This window comes from Scleropages formosus, chromosome 21, assembly GCF_900964775.1.
Source record: "Scleropages formosus chromosome 21, fSclFor1.1, whole genome shotgun sequence".
Taxonomy (NCBI): domain Eukaryota; kingdom Metazoa; phylum Chordata; class Actinopteri; order Osteoglossiformes; family Osteoglossidae; genus Scleropages; species Scleropages formosus.
In genome coordinates this window covers 524718-546354 of record NC_041826.1, presented here as the reverse complement: position 1 = coordinate 546354, position 21637 = coordinate 524718, and the positions used below count along the sequence as shown (strand labels likewise).

General features: G+C 43.8%; 1 protein-coding gene across 3 annotated transcripts in view; it reads left to right on the top strand.

The window, feature by feature from the left end:
* Positions 1-21637, top strand: part of LOC108941975 (apoptosis-stimulating of p53 protein 1-like) — a 38830-nt gene that overhangs the window by 10839 nt on the left and 6354 nt on the right. For 2 of the 3 annotated variants that reach the window (XM_018764952.1, XM_018764950.1), the window contains exons 4-10: positions 2392-2462; positions 10726-10900; positions 17797-17975; positions 18425-18589; positions 19291-19450; positions 20054-20169; positions 20395-20812. In XM_018764952.1, the coding sequence (XP_018620468.1) occupies positions 2392-2462; positions 10726-10900; positions 17797-17975; positions 18425-18589; positions 19291-19450; positions 20054-20169; positions 20395-20812 (1284 nt within the window). The remainder of the gene's footprint in view (positions 1-2391; positions 2463-10725; positions 10901-17796; positions 17976-18424; positions 18590-19290; positions 19451-20053; positions 20170-20394; positions 20813-21637) is intronic. The other variant, XM_018764951.1, reaches the window with a different exon arrangement.

The window sequence follows — 21637 nt, the reverse complement described above, 5'->3', positions numbered from 1 at the left end:
AACTATAAAATAACAGATCTTTAACTAATTTCTGTTTTTTGTTTACAATTTAAAGTACAACCCCCTTTCTAAAAAAGTTAGGACAGTGTGTAAAATGCAAATAAAAACAGAAATCAGTAATTTGTAAACATATTACATTTACCTCTATTTAACTGAAAACAGAGAGATGAGATATGTAATCTTTTACCTAATAAACAAATAATAAGTAAATAAATATAAGCTAATTCTGATTTTGATGCCTGCAACATGTTCTAAAATTGTTGGGACAGGCACCTATTGACCTGTGGTGCTATCAGGCGGAACCGAGGACATGGGGCGGCTGGACCCAAGTGCAGGATTGTTTGTCAGGAACCAAGGGATCAGGCGAGTTCTTGTTGTCGGGGACGGGCAAAGAGTCGGTTTATCGGTGGTCAGAGTGAGAGCGAGGATCCATGGACATGGTCAGGGGACAATGCAAAGGGTCAAAAGCCGGAGAACAGAGGCAGGAAGCTAGGGGCAAGGAAGAACAGGACATAGCACAGACAGGACAGTTGGCTCAGTGAGATTCCGCAAGTGCACAAGAGCTGAGGAGGGTCTTTTAAGGATGCGTGCTCCGATTGGTGTCTGGTGCTTGATTGGTCTTGTGCTGTCGATGGAGATGCAGGCGTGGAGTGACAGGTGCTTCTAACATGATTCGGTCTAAAAGGAGCATAAAGACTCCTCATGCAACACTATTTGTAATGACCAGAGGAATTTCGATCAATGTTAACTACAGCCCATCAGTCATGAATTCTAATCACCCTGGTTATTTACATTATTATACATTAGGAATTCAGGGATTTCACCATCTACAGCCCATACCATCATTAAAAGATGCAGAGAATTCAAGGAAATCTGTGTGCATAAAAGGCAGGACCACAAACTAGTACTGAATGCCCGTGATCTTCGAGCCCTCAGACAGCACCACATAAAAAACCAACATTTTTCTGTAATGAATATGACCACATGGGCTCGAGGGTACTTTGGAAAACCGTTGTCAGTAAACACAGTTCGTCGCAGCGTCTACAACTGCAAGTTAAAACTATACTACACAAAGCGGAAGCCATACATCTGCAACATCCAGAAATGCCGCCAACTTCTTTGGGCTATAGCTCATCTGAGATGGCCTTACACAAAGTGGAAATGTATGCTGTGGTCTGACAAGGCCACCTTTCAACTAGTTTTTGGAGAAAATGGACATCATGTTCTCCAGGCCAAAGAGGGAAAAGGATCATCCAGATTGTTGCCAAGGTCAAGTTCAAAAGCCAGCTTCTGTCATGGTATGGGGGTGTGTTAGTGCCAATGGCATGGGAAACTTGCACATCTGTGAAAACACTATTAATGCCGAAGGGTACATACACATTTTGGTGCAACATATGCTGCCATCTAGACGTGTTTTTCAGGGACATCCTTGCTTATTTAAGCAAGATGACACCAAGGTACATTCAGCTCATGGCGTCGCAATCTGAAAGTACGGGTACTAGACTGGCCTGTCTCCCATTGCCAACATGTGGCACATTATGAAGTGGAAAACACACCAGTGGAGACCCAGGACTGTTGAGCAGCTGAAGTCCTTTATCAAGCAAGAATGGGGGAAAATCCCACTTTCAACATTACAACAATTAGCATCTTCAGTTCCCAAATGATAATTTAATGTTTTTAAAAGGAAAGGTGATTGAACACAGTGGTACACGTACTCCTGTCCCTACATTTTTAGAACTTGTTGCAAGCAACAAATTTAGAATGAGTGTATTTACCAGAATATATTACATTGATTATTTTAAACTTCACATATCTTGTCTTGCCTTGTCTCTAGTACTCAACGTGAGCTGGGTTTACACCAACATGAGACAGGTTGGTTTTACCTTACTGATGATGTGTTGCTGCAATAGTTGCTACAAGATCACAGATACAAGCGACTGAAATGAGCGGTGGTACTCCCGTGACAGGGTGAGGAGTTCGGCCATCCGGGAGGAACTCAAAGTAGAGCCTCTACTCCTCCGCATTGAGAGGAGCTAGTTGAGGTGGTTCAGGTATCTGGTAAGGATATCCCCTGGGCGTCTCCCTTTTGGGGTGTACCAGGCACAGCCAACTGGGACGAAACCCCAAGGTCGGCCCAGGACCCGCTGGAGAGATTATATCTCCTAGTTGGCCTGGGAGCAGCTGGGGATTCCCCAGGTTGAGCTAGAGGAAGTTGCGAGGGACGTCTGGGCTTCTCTGCTTTCCCTATTGCCACTGCAACCCTAGCTCACAGATGCACTGCAGACCCTAGCATCACTCAGTCTAGTGAGACACACAACCTGCATTTGTGCGTGTCAGTGAGAGCTGGTCTTTGGTGGCAGTAAAAATCAGCATATGTATGTGTCTCCACAGGGAGCCAGCTGTCACAGGACCAACCCAACTGGAGGAATTCAGGCAACCAAGATACGAGTTCCGAGAATGGGGTATGTCAAATTCATTACCTTGTTGTATGCTGGTGGTCCTGCTTCTTGGCTGCTGGTGCACTCAGCTTACTAGTATGTGAAACCTAATGCCAACAGGTTCATGCAAGATGGGCTTATCGCTAATTAATTTAATATAAGTTAATCTAATTTAATTTAAGTTAATTTTTATAGAGTGCTCTTCTCACACAGTGGCACAGAACACTAAACAAAGGATCAGAAGCATAATACAAAAAAAAAGGCTGGCTATACATTAAATTACTACAATTACTATGTAATTATTAAAGCTGTAAGTATGCCTACTGGCAACAGAGGAAAAGAATAAGAAACTCCTAACCACAAGGCAAAAGAGGAAAATAACCTCTGGGGGTCCAACTGCCAGTGGCTGCCCACCCCTCCTGGGCATTCTAGAATTAAAAAAAAAAATACTTTTAAGTCAATTTACAACTACTAATAATATTGTTGCTAAGTGCTAATAACTTCTCATTGCTAAGTGATAGTGCTGAACTGCTTCTGAGATTATTTTTGATGACTTCATTGCCAGTAAGTAAATGCCGTTATTGGCATTATTATTGATGTCAACTCCTCTCTGGTGGTGGTGGCTTCCATCATATCACTTTCATCACAGATGTGTCCTGGAAATATACGTGCACACAGTTTTCTGATGCATTAAATACCAGCCAGAGTTGCATTGTCTGTTTTCGATAACCCCAAGGAGTTTATCCATATCATCAACCCATCGTATTAGCCCTAATATACTGGCCTGTGACTACTCTGAGGTTCTTTTCTCCTGCCAGCATTCAGTAATTAATTCCCAACAGGTAAGCACATAATATAATGTAATTTTATGTCACAAGTGTGATCGCCACACTTTGCTGTGATGCTTTTTGTTTAAAGTGCTTTTATGTTTAACATTGAAATCACCCCTAGAATATCAGTGTTGTTAACTTCCAAAATCAGACCTGTATTCCTGTAGAACCACAAGGCTGAATGATTCTGTGTTGGTACTACTTGCCCTAGTCAGTCTACATCTTCATGATTTTTTATAAATGCAGGCATGTCCTGTCCATTGGAGTGAGTCAGGGACTACAGTTTTATCCAAAATTTTGGGCAGCCCCATCCAAATTACATATTTAGTTAATTTTGTAAGTGAAAAGTAGTAAGAAACTCCTGTAGAAAACAGTGTGTTAAAAAACAACATATTTGCAAATGTTATTGTACAATTACTTTATATTTAATAAGCTGGAAATCATAGTAACAAAGACAGTAGTAACTGTGGCCTGTGTAAAAGTTTGGACACCCCTCCACTTGTGCAGTGATAGACTTTTTTGCAAGGTCCCTGACCCTTATAATCTCATTAGGCCTTAATAGCCATTGGGAGTTGTCACCTGTTGACAGCTGCAGAGCTTAATAAATTCCCTGACATGCCAAACTTTGGGCTGTCACTCAACAACCATGAACTCCTCTATGCAACTGAGTGAGGATCTGAAAATGAAGGTAACTAATACCTACAAAGCAGGGGAAGGCTATAAAAAGATTGCAAAGTGCTTCCAGTTTGCAATTTCCACTGTTTGTAATGTCACCAAGAAATTGTAGTTAAGGGGAACTGTAGATAATCAAGGCAAGATCTGGAATACCAAGAAAACTTTGAGAGGACTGCTTGAACGCTGGTCAGAAAGGCAAAGGAAAACCCTCATATGACTGCAAAAGACCTGTGGGAAGGTTTGGCTGACACAGGAGTGGTGGTGTACTGTTCCACATGCAGCGTTACTTGTGCAAACACGGTCTACATGGAAGACTGTCATCAGGAGGAAGCCTTACCTGCGACCATCACAGAAGTCAACATCTCGGGTATAACAGCATGTAGGCAAGTCAGAGGCCTTTTGGAAACAAGTGCTGTGGCCCGATGAAGTAAAAATTGAACTATTTGACCATAATCAACAAAGGTTTGTTTGGAGAAAAAAAGGAGCAGCATTTGATGGAAAAAAACACCTTTCCAACTGTTAAACATGGGAGTGGATCCATTATGCTTTAGAGTTGTGTGGCAGCCAGTGGCACAGGAAACATTGTACTGGTAGAGGGAAGAATGGATTCCACTAAATATCAGCAAATCCTGGATGCGAGTCTTAAACAGCCAAGAAGCTGAAGCTGAAAAGGGGTTGGCTTCTACAAGACAATGATCTTAAACAGATCTTCAGCATGTTGCGCATGCAAGATGGCCCAAGAATATCTCATAATTAGAAGAGATCTGCAAGGAACAGTGGGCAAAAGTTCCTACAACAAGAACTGAAAGACTCTTAGCTGGATACAAAAGGCGTTCACAAGCTGTGATATGTGCCAGAGGGGGTGTTATTAAATACTGATACACTAGGGTGTCCAAAGTTTTACACAGGCCGTAATTACTATTTTCTTTGTTCTTATGATTTACAGTTTATGAAATAAAAAGTAACTGTGCATTAACAATTGCAAATGTTGTGTTTTTTTTAAACAGTTTCGTGCAGCAGTTTACTACTTACATTTACATTGATTCATTTAGCAGACACTTTTCTCCAAAGCGACATACATCTCAGAGAAAATACAATTTGTGCATTGCAATAGGAGAAAGAGAGACATAGTTGAAGACATGTGATTAAGTAAACTTAGTTTGTTTCTTTCCACTTTATGCGCCGATGTCCATCATACGAGTAGTTGCATAAAACTCAGAATAGGTGATCAGGATTCATCTTCCTACAACCTTTTTTTTTTTTTTGTTTTTAAAGGTACACAAACATTTACATACAATACAGGAGTACCAGCCGTGAAAGGGGTTATCTGGGCATAATCATAAAGTTACTGTGCATGAACATTTACACCATACATGAGCTTGAGAGATCATGGATGAAGTGAGTCTGGAAAAGATGAGTTTTCAGACCCTTCTTGAATGTATGGAGTTTGCATGTACTCCCCGTGTCTGTGTAGGTTTCCTCCAGGTGCTCCGGTTTCCTCCCACAGTCCAGAGACATACTGTTCGGGTTCCCCCACAGTGTGTGAGTGACACAGAGAGAGTGTGTTTCACTGATGTATGGATGAGTGACCCATTGTAAGTAGTGTATCTAGCAATCTAAGTCACCTTGGTGAATAAGGTGTGTGGGCTAATAACACTACATAATATCCATTGTAAGTTGCTTTTGAGGAAAGTGTCTGCTAAATGAATAAATATAAATGTAAATTTAGACAGAGTTTCAGCAGTTCCAAGCCATAACTGAGAACCTCTGTGCTTTACCTTTCGTGCGTAGGACCACCACGCAAGCAGAAGTAGAAGAGCGAAGTGGTCTGATTTGGGTGTAGCAATACTTTTCACTTATAAAATTAACTAAAATGTAATTTGCTGAGAGCTGCCCAAATTTTTGCATACTGCTCCTTCAGTAACTCCAAAAACTTCATGACATAGTGATTAGTAATTGTTAACCCAGAAAGGGAGTAGCTGTCTTGGATTGACTGAGATTGATCATTTGAAGGATTTCATGGGCTTTGTGATATAACTGTCTGGGTGGATCACTGTCTTCATTATACACTGTGTTTGTCAAAGAGGAGTGTTTTCATGAGATGCTTGTCTGATACAAGGCAAATCCCGATGCAGCAACACAGCTGTGGCTAGAAACACTTTCTTTCATGTGGGAGGTATGAGAGAGTAACTCTTCTGTTTTCATGGAGAATTTGGGGGTCCTTATCAGAATCCACACATACCTGCAACAGTTTAAAGCTTTTTCTGAATAGTTTGTATGGTTAAATATCAGCAGGCACCAGAGTGAAGATCAGCAGCTAAAGTAGCAATGTTATCATGTGCTGCTGGGTTTGCTTTTTATTGCTGTGCACAACCAGCACTTTCAGAGCTGATGTGTTGGGCAATCACATGGAGGAATATATGAATGGGAAGTGCTGTGTAGGAGTATTCTGCATGCATGATTACATGAAAGGACCCCTCAAAGATCCACCCACATATATAAACATACAAACATGCATGCATGCATACATACATACACAGAGACACACACTGTGTCCTGTAGGTATTTTCTCTGGCTTTCTGCTTCATAGGACTTAATTTTATCAGTCTGTGACTGTGACATTATGCAGATGAATTGTTGGTTTGATTTTGTCATCACTGAGATAAACTCAAATTTACACAACTGGGTCTGAAAGCTAAATTAGTGAGGGATGGTTATAGTGGATATGAATGCTTCATTAGAAGAATATTGCGATATCTGGGCTTTCTGAGTAATATAATGTATTCACCGTGGACTGTTTATCATCTTATTGCCATGGCAACTACTTCTCACCATGTGCAATATACAGTAATAATTGCTTTGCAATCTGTGCATACAGTAAATACATGTTTAGATTTAAGGATTTATTTCTGAGAAATAAAACACATAATAATTGCTGCTCTTCTATGAAACTATCACAGCGGCCTGTGGGCACAAAAGACTCTTATGCTTACATTCAATCTTTTCTTCCCCTCTATTTTTCCTTGTTTTTTATTTCCAGTTACTGTAAGCCTGTTGTTATTAACCTGCTATCCTTGGGATGCCTGGGAGTCCATGAATGGGCCTCACAGGGTTGATGAAGCATAGGCTTGCTTTGAAAACAACACTAACAATATTACTCTGCTGTTACTGTCTAATGACATAATTCTATGTGAAGCTAATCAAGGTTTAGTGCAATAAATTGAGTGCAGTATTTAATTTATTTATGGACATTTTTCTAGAGGAGAAGGTCCTAAGCTTTCATCTGGTTCTTAAGGAGGTCCGCGCCTGTAAAAGTTTAAGAACCTCTGCACTAATGGTAATTTTTGTCAACAGACACAACCTTTAGAACATGTCACTGTGGACCTGGAAATGAACAACACTTTGGCACTCTTTTCTAGGCTAACCTTTAATTCTGATCAATTTAGCTAAGTTTGTATCATGTTCTTACGATTGCATCATTTGTGAATAATTCTTTTGTTTTTTTCAAAAAAAAAATATGTTTTGTGTTTCCCATTATTAGGATATATGAGACTACATATATAATTATACATATGTAATTATTTGTATTTATAATTATATCTATTTATCACATCATATCTCTCACTCACATTCCCCTGCATTTGTATAGAACATACCTGTACATATATATAATGTCTAGTGACTATTTTTGTATATTGTGTACTTTATATTTTTTTATATATTTTTTATCCTTTATTCACGTATTCTATTTTCTCATCTGTGTCTTGTCACTGTCATTCTGTCTGTGCTGTGGAAGTTTCTGTCACCAAGACAAATTCCTTGTATGTGTGAACATACTTGGCAATAAATCTCGTTCTGATTCTGATTCTGATATGTAGTATTGAAAGGAAAGAACAATGTCTGCATCATCCAATTCAACATTTGCACCACACAGAGTTTTTACATGAATACATTTATTCATTTAGAGGACACTAAGATGGAGAGGCATAGATGCAGACATGCAATTCTCAAAGTACAGTAACTTTGTTTGATGTCACAGTTTAAACCTACATATATCACAATCAACCAGGGATCAGTCAACCCCTCCAGCCCTGCGCCCTGTGTTGCTGGGTTAGGCTCTGGTTTGCCGTGACCCCGCTTGAGAAAAGCAGTTGTAGACATTGTGTGTACATATTATATAAGGGCTTCCAGGATAAGTTCTGAATTGCCACAAGCCTGACAAGGACAAGTGGTTATTGAAAATGGTGGCTGCATTCTAAAGAGTGACCCTTTCATTGTGGTAGTGACATCGCTAATGAGTGTGGTGGCTTTATGTAGAACATCCACATAACTGGCAGTATGTAAGATATGAACAAAGGACAGTTTCACTGTTTCACACTGGGCTGGATTTCACTTTGGGTGACCTAGCACTTTGCAGTTCTCTCCTGCTACATCCCATTTGTACGGAGGTTTGTGTGCTTGTGAAACATGGCCAGGATGAATGATGGAGCCCTGATGGATCCGCACACTCAATGTTTACTGGATACACACAGAAACCTTTTGATGCTCTTTTGAAGCATAACAGCAAATCCATTTTTTTCTTACACTTACAGACTAGGTTTCCCTTGTGGTTTGGTCAGGATCGGGGTGTTTTTAATGGAGGCTCTGTAAATTGTGGTACAATTTGTTATGTAATATCCAGGAACTGTTGAACTGTTGTGGTCATGCTGACGCTTGTTCAGTTCCACACAAGTGATCACTGAGGTCTTTGTGCACAGTGGCAGATATAGCATTATATTAAGTTAATCTGAGAATTTTGGTTTTATCCAGCCATTTAGTTGGCTTCAGAATTCTTAGCTTTTTGAAAAGTAAACACACACACACACATTTTCAGAACCGCTTGTCCCATACGGGGTTGTGGGGAACCGGAGCCTACCCGGCAACACAGGGCGTAAGGCCGGAGGGGGAGGGGACACACCCAGGACGGGACGCCAGTCCATCGCAAGGCACCCCAAGTGGGACTCGAACCCCAGACCCACCAAAGAGGAGGACTGTGGTCCAACCCACTGCGCCACTACACCCCCTGTGTTGAAAAGTAAACCTATGGCAAAAAGCAAAACTTTTCTGCCCCACATTTAGAAGGGGACAGCATGTGGTGTAGTTGTTAGAGCTGCCACTTCTGGGCTTAGAGGGTGCAGGTTTGAATCCCACATCCTGCTGTAGTACCCTTGAGCAAGGTATTTATCCAAAATGAATTCAGCAAAAACTACCAGGCTGTATAAATGGGTAACTCAGTGTGCAAACAATGTTTTAATGGCTTTGGAGAAAGTGTATGCTAAATGAATACATTTACATTTATGTATTTAGCAGATGCTTTTCTCCAAAGCGACTTACAATGGATTCTATGTAGCGTTACCAACTCACACACCTTATTCACCAAGGTGCCTTACACTGCTAGATGCACTACTTACAAAGGATCACTCATCCATACATCAGTGAAGCACACTCTCTCTGTGTCACTCACACACTAATGGGGGAATAAATGTAAAAGCTGAGTAATAGACATCATATCATAAAAATGATATTACCTTCTACTGTGGATTTGAACTTGCCATTTTTTAAGATATCCAGTTCACGTGACCAACCTGCTGTACATTACCAAAGCTAAAAGAAAGAATAGAATGAATGAAGGTCATGGATTTCTTGGTTCAGCGTGGTTCGTGAATTGCTGGCATAGTCTGTGTCAAAATGGCGCAGACTATGAACTGGAATGTCTTCAGAAGAGTGTTTAAGAGTGTTTTCCCCTTGGTATTCTACAATGTCCACTAGTATCTTCCAGAGGTGAGCCCAACACAGCTGAACAATATTGAAGACATTGCATTAATAGGAGGGATCCACAATGTTTGGAATCTTCAAAATAGCTTGGATGCCTTATTTCACACTTCCTAGTTGAACAAATCCTTCCCAGACAGAGGTACTGACCTAGCTTTGTCCTTGAGTATGGCTATGTTGTCTCTGAGTATCCCTTCCTGTCTTCGACCCAGGTCTCTATACAACCACAGTTTATCAGACATAGTGCTTTCTGTTCTGGCTTTAACCCTGCCTGTCCAATGACCACAACTATCGCCTGACCCCATAGATCCTGTTGCTCGTTTCAATCCAGTATGTCCCCAACCACGATCCTGTCTTCTCTTGCTACGACTTCACTGCTTCTGTCCTTGTTTCTGCCCCACGACCTTGACCCTGCTCTGCTCCTGTTGATATAAAAAGTCAGTAATTGGTTCCATCCCTGCTTTGCCTCCGTGATTTATGACAGTATGTCTGAGTCTTTCCCCTGCTAGAACAGTTAATATAGCAGTTGTATGTGGACTTGTAGAAAAATAAACTCTTACAATATGGAAAAACTGTGCTAACATATCTGTGCTAAAAACTGCTCTGAGAAGTATATCATCAGAAGTACAAGTAAACAAGTAATTGTACCTCATAACAACTAACCTCTGCTAATATTCAGATTGACTGAAAAGAGAATTATCCACAGCTAGTCTGTAACCATATGATTAAAGTATACTTATCTTGTAATTTTCTCATTGTCTACCCTTTGTCCTCAATCCTTTTTTGTCACCCTTGCGGTTCCTTGTCCTTGTTATTTATCCTCTTTTTTGTTTGTCTGGTTTCTACTCCTTGATATCACCTCTGTCCCTGTATCAACTTCATTTCCTTTGTGTACCTCTCTTTCCACTCATTGTCCATTCCCCTCTCCTTTACTCTCTGTACCTCTACCCACCCCCCCATCCCACCCTCAGGAGCAGCGGTTGCGCTACTTGAAGCAGCAGGAACGACGGCAGCAGCAGACTCAATCTGAAAGTGAGAAGTTACAGCGCCTGAAAGAACGAGTTGAAAGCCAGGAGGCCAAGCTCAGGAAGATTCGTGCCATGAGGGGCCAAGTGGACAACAACAAGGTTCTGAATGGAAATCTGTGTAGGTACAGCCTCTCCTGTATGGGTGCAGACCCTCATGTATGGGTGCTGGCGCTCCTGTGTTGGAACCTAACTGCTGTATTTGTGGAGCAACCCCCACTATCTTCATAGACACCCAGACACCTTTATCTGGATGTTCACTATCTGGATAGTCAGTTATCTGGACAAAAAGAATTACTACCCAACATCCCCAAAATTACTCAGAATCCAGACATTGTCCCCCCAGTTTTTGGTTTGCTGTTCAGAAACAATGCAAACAGAGGCCATATTGGTAATTTGTTTGACATGAACCTCCAGTTTTTACTTGTACAGAACTTTTTTTTCTACTTTTCTTTCAAGGGTCCCAAAGAATTCAGTCCAATTTATTTTGTCGGGACGTAAGGTTAGCTTGGCACAGCAGCGCTATACTCCATAATCAAGTACTTAAATGTTTAACAGGTGTTTTTGAGAACAAGTGTTTATTAGTAAATTCTTTGCCTGTTGGCAGTATAAATAATATGATTGGATTTGTGCAGGTGGGCGGGATTAATGCTGTGCAAGAGTGGCCGTGTCTTGGTAGGTGGGGTTGGCATATGAGCAGAAACTGGTAAAGTATGCAGATCTGATGACAGAGGCAAGAGACCATAGGTGATGGGATCATGTGAGACCACTAGAGGTCGGTATCAGGAAGTTTCTGGATAAATCATCTACATCGTTATGAGGAGGATTTGGAGTTAGAGGCCATTTGTTAAGAGTGACAGTGAAAGACTTGTCTGAGGCAGCTGTGAAGGCAAGTCAATGGGTACAGTTGAGAAGAGAGCAGGGTAGTTTGGGGTTACAGGTATGAAGGAGGTGTGTAGTGGTTGGTAAAATTAGTGGCATGTGGCTAGCAATGGGGGCAGCTGTTGGTGTGTAAGATGGTGTGGCCTTGTTAATTGGGTTGGTTTAAGTTTGTTGAGCGGTGCTTTTGCAGCTTTTGTTGGCATGTGTGGAAGTGTGGTATTATCTGAGATGGTTTAAGTTTGTGAAGCTGGTTCATTTGGTGGTACCTATGGAGGTGTGGTATTGCTTAATTGGGGCAGCTGAGTTTGAAGTTGCTGTATCTGTTGAAGGTGAAGGGCATCTAACATGTGGAGGCGGATAGAGTCTGAGACTCCAGATTGCACTGTTTAGCCTTCCTCAGGTGTCGTGGGCCTAATTCAATGAAACAGTGACAAAGGGAGGTGCTCACTTGACAACCTCAATGAAATACCCATGTTGGCACCCTGCGGTTGATGTGAAGACTGGGGTCAGCATGGGGTGCTAGATACATCATCTTGCAGACATAGGAATTGCCTTAATTTGGCTATGGTTCTGAAGGAAGCACGACCTAGTCAGTATAGTAACATGAGACACAAATGACAGGTTTCCATCAAACAGAACACCCAAGTCCTTAGTACAATCTGTACACTTGAAGCTTATGCTGTTGGTGGTAAAGATGTATGATATAAAGAAAATAGGGAAAAAAAGCAGTAAAAAAGCTTGAAAAGTCTGAAAGGAGAAATGATTTTAGTAGGGGTGTAAAGTAGGGAAGCTGGATCCCACTGAACAAAGTGAAATAAGACACTTGTATTGCAGTGGGTTTACAAAAGGCAGCAAATAAGGGAACAAACAAAAAATAGTGCTCAAAATGTATGTGGTGTTTCTGAGTTAACCAAACAGATACATCTATACATAACTATTTGGTTCTCAGTGAAATTGCACTCCCCTCCGTGAACCGCCACCTTACCGTGGTGGAGGGGTTTGAGTGCCTGAATGAGTCCAGGAGCTATGTTGCCTGGGGCTATATGCCCCTGGTAGGGTCTCCCATGGCAAACAGCTCCTGGATGACAGACGAGACAAAGTGCGGTTCAAAAACCCCTTATGAAGAAAATAAAATCGAGGCTTTCGTTTACCCCACCCGGTATGGGGTCACTGGGGCCCCACCCTGGAGCCAGGCCTCGGGGGGGGCTTGCATGCGAGTGCCTGGTGGCCAGGTCTATGCCCACGGGGCCTGGCCGGGCTCAGCCCGGAGCCATGACGTGGAGCCGCTCTTCGGTGGGCTCACCACCTGCCACAGAGACCGTAAGGGGCCGGTGCATTGTGATTTGGGCGGTGGTTGGGGGCGAGTGCCCGGCCGACCCAAACCTCGGGCGCCAACTCTGGTTTTTGGGACTTGGAATGTCACCTCACTGGCGGGGAAGGAGCCTGAGCTGGTGCGGGAAGTTGAGAGATACCGTCTAGATATAGTCGGGCTCACTTCCACTCACAGCTTGGGTTCTGGAACCACTCTTCTCGATCAAGGGTGGACTCTCCACTATTCTGGCGTTGCCCAGGGTGAGAGGTGGCGGGCGGGTGTGGGCTTATTAATAGCCCCCCAGTTTAGCCGCCATGTGTTGGAGTCTACCCCGGTGAATGTAGAGTGGCAGTGTAGAGTACCCGGCCTTCTTGGAGTCCCTGGAGGGCGTGCTGGAAAGCGCTCCCACTGGGGACTCTGTTGTTCTACTGGGGGACTTTAACGCCCACTTGGGTAGCGACAGTGACACCTGGAGGGGCGTGATTGGGAGGAACGGCCTCCCTGATCTGAACCCGAGCGGTGAGTTGTTATTGGATTTCTGTGCTAGTCACGGTTTAGCCATAACAAACACCATGTTCATGCATAAGGGTGTCCATCAGTGCACTTGGCACCAGGACACCCTAGGCCGGAGGTCGATGATCGACTTTGTAGTCGTTTCTTCTGACCTTCGGCCATATGTCTTGGACACTCGGGTGAAGAGAGGGGCTGAGCTGTCAACTGCTCACCACCTGGTGGTGAGTTGGATTCGATGGCGAGGGAAAAAGCTGGACAGACCTGGCAGGCCCAAACGCATAGTGAGGGTCTGTTGGGAACGTTTGGCGGAGGCCCCTGTCAGAGAGGTCTTCAACTCCCACCTCCGACAGAGCTTCAACCAGGTCCCGAGGGAGGTGGGGGGCATCGAGTCTGAATGGACTATGTTCCGCGCCTCCATTGTCGGGGCGGCGGTTCGGAGCTGCGGCCATAAGGTCTCCGGTGCTTGTCGCGGCGGCAATCCCCGAACACGGTGGTGGACACCGGAGGTAAGGGATGCCATCAAGCTGAAGAAGGAGTTCTATCGGGCCTGGCTGGCTCATGGGACTCCTGAAGCAGCTGACGGGTACCGACGGGCCAAACGGAGCGCGACTCTGGCAGTCGCCGCGGCAAAAACTCGGGCTTGGGAGGAGTTCGGTGAGGCCATGGAGGAAGACTTTCGGTCGGCCTCAAAGAGATTCTGGCAAACCGTTCGGCGACTCAGAGGGGGGAAGCGGTGTTCCACAAACACTGTTTACAGTGGAAGTGGTGCGCTGCTGACCTCAGCTGAGGATGTCCTCGGGCGGTGGAAGGAGTACTTTGAGGATCTCCTCAATCCCTCCGACACGCCTTCCGTAGAGGAAGCTGAGGCTGGGGACTTGGAGGGGGACTCGTCCATTACCCTGGCTGAAGTTGCTGAGGTAGTCAAAAAACTCCTCGGTGGCAAGGCTCCGGGGGTGGATGAGATCCGCCCCAAGTTTCTCAAGTCTCTGGATGTTGTGGGGCTGTCTTGGCTGACGCCTCTGCAGCATCGCGTGGAGTTCGGGAACGGTGCCTCTGGACTGGCAGACCGGGGTGGTGGTCCCTCTTTTAAGAAGGGGGACTGGAGATTGTGTTCCAACTACAGGGGGATCACACTCCTTAGCCTCCCTGGGAAAGTCTATGCCAGGGTACTGGAAAGGAGAATCCGACCGATAGTCGAACCTCGGATTCAGGAGGAGCAATGCGGTTTTCGCCCTGGCCGTGGAACACTGGACCAGCTCTATACCCTCACTAGGGTGCTGGAGGGTTCGTGGGAGTTTGCCCAACCAGTCCATATGTGTTTTGTGGACCTGGAGAAGGCATTCGACCGTGTCCCTCGTGGCATCCTGTGGGAGGTGCTGCGGGATTATGGGGTTCGGGGCTCGCTGTTACGGGCTGTTCGTTCCCTGTATGACCGGAGCAGGAGTTTGGTTCGCATTGCCGGCAGTAAGTCAGACCTGTTCCCGGTGTATGTTGGACTCCGCCAGGGCTGCCCTTTGTCACCGATTCTGTTCATTATCTTCATGGACAGAATTTCTAGGCGCAGCCAGGGAACGGAGGGTGTCTGTTTTGGTGGCCGCGAGATCTCGTCTCTGCTTTTTGTGGACGATGTGGTCCTGCTTGCTTCATCAAGTCAAGACTTGCAGCGTACACTGGGGAGGTTTGCAGCCGAGTGTGAAGCGGCGGGGATGAGAATCAGCACCTCCAAATCCGAGGCCATGGTTCTCAGTCGGAAAAAGGTGGATTGCCCCCTCCGGGTTAGGGGGGAGTTGCTCCCTCAAGTGGAGGAGTTTAAGTATCTCGGGGTCTTGTTCACGAGTGAGGGAAAAATGGAGCGGCAGGTTGACAGACGGATCGGTGTGGCGTCCGCAGTAATGCGGTCATTGTACCGGTCTGTTGTGGTGAAGAGGGAGCTGAGTCGTAAGGCGAAGCTACGTTCCTACCCTCACCTATGGTCATGAACTCTGGATCATGACCGAAAGAATGAGATCGCGGATACAAGCGGCAGAAATGAGTTTCCTCCGCAGAGTGGCTGGGCACACCCTTAAGGATAGGGTGAGGAGCTCAGTCACCCGGGAGGAGCTCGGAGTAGAGCCGCTGCTCCTCCGCATCGAGAGGAGCCAGTTGAGGTGGCTCGGGCATCTGTTCCGGATGCCTCCTGGACACCTCCCTGGGGAGGTGTTCCGGGCTTGTCCCACTGGGAGGAGGCCTCGGGGCAGACCCAGGACACGTTGGAGAGACTATGTCTCCCGGCTGGCCTGGGAACGCCTTGGGGTTTCCCCAGAGGAACTGGAGGAGGTGTGCGGGGAGGGGGAAGTCTGGAGGACTGCTCGGACTGCTGCCCCTGCGACCCGGCCCTGAATAGCGGAGGAAGATGAATGAATGAATGAAATTGCCCTCTTTGTACATCTTAGAAAAAACATGTGTTTAGTGAAATTTTTGAGTTATCTTCCCACACTTATCCAGGTTATCATAATTTTTCTTCACTAAAAATGCATTTACATGTACATTTACATTTATTCGTTAATGTGTTAGCATATGTTTTTCTCCAACATGATCATCTCCAAGAGCAAGTCGAAAAGTGCGTTACATCAACAGAAGGAGAGATGTGGTTTTTAAGTACAGTGAATTTGTCACATACCACTGTATAAAGCAGTATGCATTGCACAAGTAGCTGCATATAGGGTTTTCCTTTAAATTGTTCAAGAGAATACATACTACACGTTTACTGAGCACATAGGAGGTAAGGGGAGCAGTTAGTCTGAAAGAGGTGAGTTTTGAGACCCTTCCTGAATGTTGAGAGAGATTCAGCAGATCATTTCACCTCCCTTTGTCATTCCACCAGAACCAAAAATCTTGTACTTTTGATTTTGGACCTCTTCTTTGTGGGACCACCAAGCAGGCAAAGGTGGAGGAGCGTAACAGTCTGATTTGAGCATAGTGAGTGAACAGGTCTTAAAGATATCAAGTAGCATATCCATTGGTGGTTCTGTAACCAGAGTTTTGAATTTGATACAGGAAGGCAGTGGAGAGAGATGAGGAGGAGGGATACTTGGGAATGCTTAGGCAGGTCAAACATAACTTCTGCAGAAACATTTTGTATCAGTCCAGTTGGAATATCACCATAGCCTGGATCAGGAGTTGCGGAGTTTGTTGTGAGATTCTTGCAGAAATATCTACAGGAGTGGGTTGTGGCTTTGATATGTTGAAAGACAGACTTGAGTTGATCATTACTTTCAGGCTTTTACCCGATGAAGTAGGTGAAGTGAGTGAGTTGTCCAGAGTGATAGAGCTCTTGAAAACAGGACGGACCAGCTGGGAGGTGAAGGATCTCTGTTTTGGAGAGGCTGAGTAATCGGTGGTGATCAAACATCCAGGCAGAGATGTGCAGGTGGCAGGTATGTGACAGGTGCCATGCCAGACCACTTTGTAAGATCTACCTAATAAGTAGGACTCGCAGCATTTTAGTGCTGTTCCTTTGATTCCAAGCTGTCCAAGAGAAGCGAGTGGAATCCGGTGGACAGGTCGAGGAGGATAAGGACTGAGGAGAGGGGGGCTGCTCTACCTAACTGGAGAACATCTGATAATGCAAGGAGGGCTGTTTTTGTGGAATGTCTGATTTTGAATCCAGACTGATGAACATGAAGAAGATCATTTTGAGTGAGGAATACAGATAGCTAGTTAGAGGTTTCCCATTTCAGAGTTTTTGAAAGAAAGGGAAGAGACTGAAGGGACTGAATCTGGAAAAATATTGGTGATAATGTTTTTTTTTTTTTTCTCCCCAGACTGCTGCCTCACAGCTTAATTTTCAGGAATGAATCGTGTCTGGATGTCAGTGTTTGAGTGTACATAGATCATATGAAAATACCAGTAAGGGCTTATACTCCCCCAGTGCTATTTCACAATCTAAAATTCACTTTAAATTTACCAGTTAAATGTCATATTGTCATTTTATATAATATGAATGTAAAGTATTTTCACTTATCTAGCAAATAAGAAATGCTTAATGCCACCCGATATTGGAATTTAATTTATTTATATGACTTGTGGTTTGCTTTAGATGTCCTTTCATTTTTAGAAATTTGTTTTGTCCAATCCCTTCCACTGCATAACATACATGTTTTTAAATGCTGGAAATGTGAGATTGCTTGTTTGTGCAAATATTGCTTTGTATCTGTTCTTGTCAGCTTTTGTCTATATGTGTACCTGTTCATAAATGGACATCCGTCTACGTATTTTTGGGGGCCTGTGCATCCCCCTGCTTCACAAGCCCTCATCTCTCTTTGTCTCAGCAGCGGAGGTAGAGCACATCAACAGCATGTTCCTGGAGAAGCAGCATGAGCTGCAGGCAGCCATGCTAAAAGTGGAGCAGCTCACACAGCAGCTGGAAGAGCTGCGTAGAGCAAAGCTGGGTGGACAGGTGCCCAACACAGCTGCCCTTGAGCTGCGCAGACTGTACCAGGAGCTGCAGGTGAGCACTCTCCTGATTAACTACACAGGAACTCATCACAGTACTCTTTTGAGATGATTCTATTCAGTGCAACGTACACAGAATTGCCACTTTAAACCATCATAGACTGAACTAACAGAATATTTGCTGAGGCTATTAAGGGTACATACCTGAACAGGGTGGTGGGCTAGTACTGTTGGTGAGTAGTGTTCGATGCTGTGGTGTAGAAGTTTTTCCAAACTCATTGAATCATTACAGTCAATGTAGTGCCATGCAAAATAGTACTGGAAAGAAAGTTGGTATTAGGGGGCTTTTGCTAGTGGGGGGAAAATGAGACAGAGACTGAGCTACATTTTCATCAACTCTAAGGCCTGGAGTAGACAGACAGTCCTCCTTTCAGACGCCTAGTACTTCGGCCCATTGCCTTCACGTTCGTTTTCGTAGTAAATTACACTTTGTGCATCCTGCAGATACGCAACAAGCTCAACCAGGAGCAAAGTGGAAAGCTCCAACAACACAAAGACCTGCTGAACAAGCGTAACCTTGAGGTGGCTCTCATGGACAAGCGCATTAGTGAGCTGCGCGAGCGACTCCACAAGAAGAAGGCTGAGGCACATCAGAAAGGAGATGTCCCGGTAAGGGCATATCCTCACCGTTGTCCTCTGCCCTGGTTCACTCTGCCTCTGCGTGTCTCAGTGATGTTGCCTGCTGTTCTGGATTGCTGCTTTATACTCAGTTGCATGGATTTGTAGTTGACCTGTTTGAAACTCTTACCTTACACAAGACATAATACATTATATGTTTTGATTGACACATTTGAGCTTTGGTGAGGTTTAGTTTTAGTAATTTTAGCTTAGGTTAGTTTAGCTTTTGTTATTATTAGAACTGTGTTGCATGGTACATTCACTTAACAGGTGTAAGGCAGTATGGACTGGTACATCTGGAAAATCTAATTATGATCAAGACTAATTGCTACTGGAATGTACAGGTGAAGGGATACATTTTATTATTAGTTTTTTATTTAGCTGATGCCTTCCTCCAGGTTGATTCACAGTGTTCGGCTTGTATGCTGAGCTCCTTAAATGTTTATCCCATTCATACATTACATTACATATTTACATTTACATTTTTAATAACTTCTTATATACATTTTTAATGTATAATTTTTACTGGAACAATACCAGGTAAGTACCTTGCTCTGGAGTACTGCATTAGGAGTTGGGATTCTGAGATGGGTTATTTAAATGTAAGGCAAAATCTCTAACCACTACAACACCCGCTGCTTTATGAATATCTCTACTGAGGGCTCATATGTCTTTTGTCCCCTCACGAAAAGTTGAACAAAATCAACGAAGGCCCCACCCCACAAGCAGTGATTGGTAGTTCAGGACGAGTAGCTGCTGTGGGGCCATACATTCAGGTACCTGTGTCAGAGCCTCTGAAACCACAGCCCTCCAATGGTACTACTAATGTCAGCCACAACCGCTCCAAATCAGGTCAGTGCCCACTGACACAATACCTTCACGTACCATTCTCCAGGCAGGGCACCTTATGCCCACTTCTTTACTGACTTGACAGTACAGTGCATAACAGTATGACTTTTTTAATAAATTCTCAAGAATTTAAAAAAAAAAAAAAAATCAGCGAAGTAGAAAGGAAACTTAAGAAATCGCTTTACTGAATGTTTCATTTTTAAGCACAACGCTTGTCTCTACTTAACATAAAATATTTAAAAAAAGAAACATGTAAAAACAGTATATGATTTATTAGAATAACTGGTCATGCAACCCCACTGTTGGTGTGGTCATGTGAGAATGAAGTGTATTATTTAGAGAGTGCATATTTGTACTTTTTATTGATTTACAGTGCTTCCTTCCCAATTATATTCCTCTCTAGAAACTTTTCTATGTAAATGTCATCTAAGATGTATGGGACATGAGATAAATTCTCCCTGTATGTTCAGTGGAAGCTACTATTATATCTAACATTATGATGTCCAGGTATAATAATACAGCCCTGTTTCTTTGGTTCAAAAATTGAAAACATGCCATACAAAACCTGAAGGGTTCATCTCATCATGGAACCTTCTGCTCCCTCAGCTAGTGAATCTGGCTGGTCGTCACTGAAACCCCCAGAATACAAGGAGCCCAGCGACACAGCTGTGAAGAGTCGTCCCCCAGTACCCCCAGTACCCCCTACTGCTCCTGCAGAAAGGGTAAGCTTCTCCACTTTCCTTGTCTCTCACTTCCATTCTTTCTCAATAATCCCACACTGACACATTCCAGTCAGGTAAGGGTTCCTGCCAGGTAACTCCATATTATGGTACATCAGCCCTGTCTCCTGTGGGGTCCATTCAGATTTCATCTATTATTCACTTCAGAAGAAATAATAGATTACTTTTTTGTGGTTTCTGAATAATTCTATATGTGTCTCTCTTCAGGGCTTAGAATCCAGTATGGTTGGCTCAGTTCCTTCTCAGGCCAAGCCTCTCCCCCCTCCTTATGGCAGCTACACCGGTGTTGGTGCACTGTCCTCAGTGGGCTCTGCCAGCTCCCTGGAGCGCCCAAAGGATGCCCCATCACGTCCCCCCTGGCAGCGGCCTCCGGCTCCACCCGGGTCCTCCTCTCAGCAGATCCAGCAGCGTATCTCTGTGCCACCCAGCCCTGTGCCCCCTCCAGAAAGACCTGATCCCCCACCAGCTGCAGCTGTGCGCCCTTTTGTACTGGATAAGAGTGCAAGACCGCAGTCCCCCAGGAAGGCTCCTGCCATGATGAATTCCAGTTCTATCTACCACATGTACCTGCAGCAGGCCGCACCCAAAAGCGGCCCTCCCTGCAACAAGCTTGCTGGCAAAGCCGGTGAGAGAAGCAGCAGCATCAAAGCCCTAGCTCTTACTAAAATAGTGTTATTTAACATGGTTACTGTCAGTGTTACTTCAGCAATTCCACATGTTATGACAGCAAGTGTTTTGTACATTTTTTTCTACATACTGTATGCTGTACAGTTGCGCCATTTTACTTCCACAAGAGGTATCTTATTTGCTGCCTGCCTGTTTTTCGCTTGACTAAGCACACAAACACTATCTTGTTTGATAACAAAGGCAACTATTCCATATGCAGTAGAACTTTGATTATCCAAAGGTCAATCATCCAGACTGCCAATTATTCAAACCATGACTGCCCCCCCCAAAAAAATGTTTACACTATCTACTTCTACTGTATAGGTTCTTAAGATGAAGTATTACTCCTGCCACTTAATGCATTTGTTTCTGGTTATTTATTTGAAGACATATGCCGTATAGCATAGAAATAGTCTTAATTTGTTCTTACAGGAGTTAAAAATCACGTTTGCTTTAGTGCTTCTAGTAGCTCTACTGTGTGGACTCAGTGTCTCCTGTGACCTTAATACATAATTTTCTGATTTCCTAAATCAATACATTTTTAAAATTCTTCATATTTCAAAATGCAGTAGTAATAACCTTGCATAAAATAATTACAGGCCTCATTACACTTTGTTTCGTATAAACTAGATATTCTTATGTATATTTCATTATTCAAAATATTTGATTAACTAAACCAACCTTGGTCCCAATTAGTTTGGATAATTGACATTCCACTGTATTTCCAACTTCCTATCACATTGACAATCTCAACCAATCACTACATTAATTTCTGAAAATGTAA